This window comes from Paramormyrops kingsleyae, chromosome 9 (assembly GCF_048594095.1).
Source record: "Paramormyrops kingsleyae isolate MSU_618 chromosome 9, PKINGS_0.4, whole genome shotgun sequence".
Taxonomy (NCBI): Eukaryota; Metazoa; Chordata; class Actinopteri; order Osteoglossiformes; family Mormyridae; genus Paramormyrops; species Paramormyrops kingsleyae.
Genome location: NC_132805.1, coordinates 6,189,873 through 6,195,935, shown reverse-complemented (window position 1 = coordinate 6,195,935; position 6,063 = coordinate 6,189,873). Strand labels below are relative to the sequence as shown.

At 46.9% G+C, this 6,063-nt stretch overlaps 1 protein-coding gene across 1 annotated transcript; it reads left to right on the top strand.

The window, feature by feature from the left end:
* Positions 1 to 410: 410 nt before the first annotated feature.
* On the top strand, positions 411 to 3,980 carry tmem79b (transmembrane protein 79b). Its single transcript, XM_023801194.2, has 5 exons — positions 411 to 550; positions 1,008 to 1,818; positions 2,186 to 2,377; positions 2,474 to 2,696; positions 3,006 to 3,980. The coding sequence occupies exons 2-5, from the start codon at positions 1,161 to 1,163 to the stop codon at positions 3,202 to 3,204; spliced, it is 1,272 nt and encodes a 423-aa protein (XP_023656962.1). The 5' UTR covers positions 411 to 550; positions 1,008 to 1,160; the 3' UTR covers positions 3,205 to 3,980.
* Positions 3,981 to 6,063: the final 2,083 nt, after the last annotated feature.

The window sequence follows — 6,063 nt, the reverse complement described above, 5'->3', positions numbered from 1 at the left end:
CCTTTTCGATTCCATCCTAAACCTAGTATAAAATTGTACCAGGAAACACTGGTCAAACAGAAATTTCCATTCAAGGCACAAGATGAAGTAAACGAGAGTTGTCCATTTAAGAATGTTTAAGAAACGTTTGCAAAGGCCTTCTCTGTGATATTTTTAAATGCGATTATCTTGGAATACAACAGTAATACAGTATATATGTCAGATATGAATAATAATTAATGTAACGTGCACGAGTATAATAAAAAATCGGCTAGCTGCTATGACTGCTGTCGCATTTTAAAAATCACTCCATTTTTAATTGTTGACCAACAATCCTACCAGACATTAAAATCGCTGACAGGTACCGCGCTGCACCTGAGCCACAACCGCGTGTCACGTGACGAAAGGGCGAAAAGGCGCTGTCCCTTTAACACGCGACCTTCCCTTTAATGCTTCACCTGGCCGCACCTGGAGCGCCGCCGGTCTGCTGGAGTTTCGCAATAGAAACCCCGCAGTACGCGCTCTCGTGGTCATTTTAGTATTTCCTCCTTTACGATGAATACAGAGCTCGGTAAGCTTGTCAGATGTTTATATTTTCCATTCAGGGGACTTTTCCGAAGGTTTTGTTCGGGCTGTAGGGTTTTACGTTTGTTAAACCAGGCTGATATCTTTATTGCTGTTGAGTTTTTCTTAGGTATGTCAGAGTCGGTCACTCGGTTGCTGATATCGGTTGTAAGCCGTATTGTAGGCCAACAAGTACGAACAAATGATCGTTTTCATTGTGTCAGTAATACCCGGAGTAGGATGTGACATAAAATAACGTTGTCAGTGGTCTGTTGTCCTGATCGTGTGTGGGAGTATGACACCATTAATCTAGGAATGTTTTGACAGCTTTATAAAAGTCTTGTGCACAAACAATCACCAGTGTTGGTTTTTCTCTAAGCGTTTAAAAGCAACAGTTATTGAAACGAGAATTCCCCAACCCGTAGCAAGCAAAGTTGTTGTTTGACATGTTTTTCCCCCCACAGTGAGAAATGTAAAGTTTGATGTTGACAAAGGGCTCTGAATCCGGACATTGAGAGTACTTTAGCCTGACATGTTGGGACACACAATCAGGAACTAACCAAACTGCGTGACTGGGAGGAAGTCCAACTGCAGCGAAAAGGCACAGACGTTACAAAATGACTGAAATCCCGTCTGTGAGTGCGAATCCAGATGAACAAGTACCCCAGCCCATCGGAGTCATAGTGGAGCCCAAGGCTCAACTGAAGAACGGGCTGGAGGAAGATGAGAAGAAGCAGGAGGCATGGGACGAGGAGCAATGTGTCTCCTCTGCCAGGTTTGAGCCCAGCACCCTGCCCTGCCGGGGGCCCAAAGAAATGGCGGATAAGGAACAAGAAGGAAGTGTACTCCTTGGTAAGGAAGGGATGCTGGAAAAGAAAGCAACAGAGGAGGACAGGGGGAGCCTAGATTCTGGGTCTATACACGTAGGTCAGGAGAGCAGGACGGAGAGCGAGAGGGAGCTGGGCCTGAAGCAGAGGCTCCTGTCAGACGGCTGGCATGAGAAAGAGAGGAAGCTGGGGATGGACAGCCGGGAGAAGGGCGATGGCGGCACGGGGGAGGGGGGCGACGCGGGCAGCCGGAGGAACAGCATGCCCGAGAAGGCCGCTCAGGTGTTCGACCCCAACGTCACCATCCTGCAGCTCTCCAAGCAACGGCACACCCTGGGAGACGACTGCCCCCTGCTGGCAGACGAAGGAGCGTATCACGCCTGCCATGGCTCCCAGGGGGCTCCGTCAGATTGCTATTACTATGACAGAACGGACAAGCCGTACATGTGTAAGTGCACCGAATACCATGTCCGTCCCGATTCCACCGACTAAGCTAGTTATCATTACAGTCACTAATAAGCCACTTTGGTATGGATATGGTAAAATTCTATATTGTCCCAGTAGGCTTCAAAATTAATGCAACTGTTTTAAGCAAATCCTCCTACACGTTGCCGTCTCACTGTACTGCATGAATAAAAACACACTGCATCCATCCAGTGCTAACTGCTTGTGCTCAGTCATGGTGAGCCTGGAGCCAAGACTAATGTGACTCACTAAAGCGTTAATGTGGTGAAATCCATCGGTTAGTGTGGCAGCTCCTAAATGGGGCTTCGTGGATGATTGTTGGTGAAGCTGTCTCTCTCTGTCTCGCCAAGCCTACAACAGCCATGTGCGCAGCACTATGAAAGCCGCGGCGGCGATGATCATGGCGGCTCTGATCTTCCCGGTCCTCGTGTGGGGTGGTTATGCCTTCTTGCCCTTTGATGCCCCGCTGCTCAGTACTGCCCCTGAGAGGCTGGTCTACACGTTGCGCTGCTCGGTCTTTGCAATCGTCCCTATTGTCATGGGTAAGGAAGTGAATCGTGTTGCCATGGTGACCTTGTTTGCTTATAGGACCCTTTTGAATAAAAGTCACAGTGATGTCTTTGCTTGTCCGTTTGCAGGTATTCTGGTTCTGGGTGTGTCCCAACTACGGTTCTGTTATGTGGAACCGATGTATGAAGGTCATGTGGAGCCCAGGGCGGTGGCCGTCCATCGGCACTACATCCACGACTCCATCTCCCTTTTCTTGCTCTACTTCCTGCAGTTGGCTGTCATGGCAACTTACTTGAGTCAGAAGTGTCTGAAGCTGGTGCCTTTGCTGACCATTATGTTTTCTTTGGGCAGGTAATTCGGCATGAACCCTTAGGTCTGTTACGTAGTGGAGTGCTGTTATTAAAAATGCACGTTGTGACATGACTTCAAATTTGTCAACAATCAACATAAACCTTGTGATCCACAGCTTGTTTCACAGCTCCAGGGGTAATTCTGGGTTTACTGGGACTTGTGTTACAGCTTTTTGTTTCATATTGGAACGCCGCAGTTAGTCTGGAGTTACTTGGGAGTCATTGTGTAGACTGGTGCTAAGTGTATAGTGTATCTTGGTATTCCCTAGAGGTGCAGTCTGTATCCTGCTAATCCTATTGTGCCCCGCAGGCTGGTCTACTGGCTGTTGGCAGCTCTGGGCGGAAATGGCGCCCGTGGCATCGGGTTCGGCATGTCCTTCCTGCCCGTGCTGGCCATGCTGGGGGCGAACTTGTACTTCATCTTCACGGTGGAGGCCGGGGGGAGCATCTTCGCTGTGGAACCCCTGCCCGAATCGGCCGAGGCCCCCCGCCAGCGTTTCTGGGGCTAAAGCACAGGAGCATCGAGCCCCTGGAGAGAGATGGGAGAATTTAGCCACACGACTCTTCCGGTTTCCTGGGCTTTTGGCTCCACAGGGGTGAGATGCGGCCCACTGGACAATCGCAGAACCGGAAAGTGAATACAGAATACAAGAGTGATGGTGGATCTGGAACTATTTTCTCCATGTGGAAATTGCTTAGTGCTGTACGATTTGCATTTGTAAAATTACTGCATCTGGGGGAATCTGCTGCATTAGGGCTGTTATGTATCACATGTGTGACAGAAACTGGACACTCCTGGACTGTAATTACACACCCTGAAGGATATTGCTTCCTCTCTCCTGTGGTTTCTGTTAATTGATATTTAAGATGAGATGTTTTCAAAGAGATGGGAAGTGTGGTCCTTTTTGGGGAAACCACTAATTTCTAATTTTAAGTGTAAGACTGTACAGTGGTGTATCCAGCCTGTCATTCGGGTCTTCTGTTCTCGTGTGTCTTTCTTCTCCATGAAATTCAGCAAGTCTGAATCTGTTATAAATAAACAAATCTGTGGATGGGGAAAAATGCTTTAACCCATTTCATGCCACTGAATGATCATCAAAACAGTGCAATAATCAAAGAAATTGACATGTAGCAACAATTCTGCTATATTGAGCATTTTTGTTATTGCATGATTGCCGCCGCTGCCTTTGTTCTATATTCTGTATTTTTGTTTACTTGATCATTTTTTTGCATATGTAATGTTGCGCTTTAGTATATATAAGAACTGATTAAAATGACTGAAATATTTGGTTTTCCCTGCAGGTTTATTCATTCTTATTTGTAGTTTTGCACACAGACTATGTTATTTTATGGATAAACGAAGCGTGAAACTAGAAAAACTCCGAATATGCATGTCTGTTGGGGCGCTTACGTCACACCGCAAACAAGACAAACAAGTTTAATAACTGTCGGAGGGCAGAAAGTTTGCCATAAATCCCACGTGCGTCCACCTGGTGGCGCATTGACTAGGGAGTGAAGCGCCGTGGGAGTACCCTTCGGATAGCCGTACCACGACTGGGGGGGTTGCATTAAAAGCTGTAAAGTCGGGGTCGTAAACACTCGTTGCCACTCTACCCTTAATGTAGCGCGATCGGAAAATGGCAACCTCGCAGGGGCGAAGGAAACACTGTGCCTGCCTGCTTCGGATCCGGGAGAACTGCCCGTTCCGCAGACTGCGGAAAGGCAGATGCTACGGTAAGACCTTAGTAATGAACGGCTGGGTCATGTCAGTTGTATAACAGCGTATTAAGTACTTCACCATTTTGGGATATTCATCAGAAAAAAAGTGTGTAATTGTGACGTACCACTACCTGGTACTCCGATCAAATGCATTAAAAAAAAAGGGTGATCCGTGTTCTTTTAGGGACTTTTATACTAGACTCGTCTAACAGTGAATACACAATGAACAACGGGTACTGTTCTCTAATGAAAATCGAGAATTGCTAGTGGTTAGCTTCTTGTGCTTTGGTTAGTAGTAACTTGTTGTTGTGAAAGCTTTTACACACGCGTAAACAACAGCTATTTTGTAAGTGAAAGGTGGATCTCTACCTAGACTGCGTAAGCATTATGTGCGAAGCCTGGAGCATTAACAGATGACCTGTAATTAAAACGCTGTTATAAATATGGTACATTGTAACAGAAGCAGAAGTGAGAGTCGTGACTCTCCAAGTTCCGACTTCATGTAGGAAGTTAGAAAGAGCCATTTTATTTGCTAAAACGAGAGATTGCTCTGCTTTTATATACATCTTAAGCACTGGAATGTGTTTCTGCACTAAGCAGACTGAAATTAAGTCCATGGTCAACACCTAGCCTATAGGCTACTGAGCGTGCCAGAAACATTTTATGTAGGCCAATATTATTTTGTATCATATAAGTATTATGATTGTGAATTTGCTCACAAAGATGATTGGTCGAATAATCGATGTTCGGCTGTCGCCGCAGACATCCAGAGCGCGTCGGTGCAGCACTGGGCGCAGCTCGATGGTGGCGCCACGTCGTCTCACGTCGGGCGTGCAGCCGCCGAAGTCCCTCAGGAGTCCCATTCCCAAAGCGACATGTGTCTGCCCGCTCCTCAGACCCACCTTCCACAAGTGGAATTCGGTAATGTCTATAAGTCACATAATCATTTTTTTTTGGCAGGAACTCAACATGATCGAGTATTTGGGCAAAATTAGAAGACAAGAATCAAAACGTATGCCCCATATTTTACAATGTATTTCCTTACCACATGCTAATTTAAAATTATTTGCATGATTTGGTATGATTCCTCACTCACCAGTACAACATAATTTATTCTGAAGCAGTAACGAACTACATATGTGTGAAATATATGAGTGGTGGTGAAGAGTCACATTACAAGCACAACAATTTAAGAGCCCTCTGAAATGTCATACCACATTATGGGTGCCCATTAATGCCAGTTTGGGGTGGGATGGAGGAGGGGGTGATGTCTGAGCAACTGCCCTTTTTTGATCTCCAATAATCCCGCAAAATTGACCAAGGGGATAACGCCCCGCAATGACCCAGTTCTGACCCCCCCCCCCAAAAACCCCTACAGCTGTAGACCCAGGCGGCATCGAGTGCTCGCCCAAGCCCCTGGCGCCCCGCACTGTGACAGTCCCGGGCCCTGTGCTCCTGAATCTCCCGCCAGCTCATCCTCACCAGCACCTGATCGCACAGCCCTGCAACAGCAGCATGGGTGAGGAATGAGCTTATGGCTCTAGTCCCACGCTTAGCCTCTTACCACTTTCACAAAAGTGAAAAATTGTCATTGCTGAAACACCACAGCACACGACGAAATGCGTCCTCCGCATTTAAGAGACATAGTA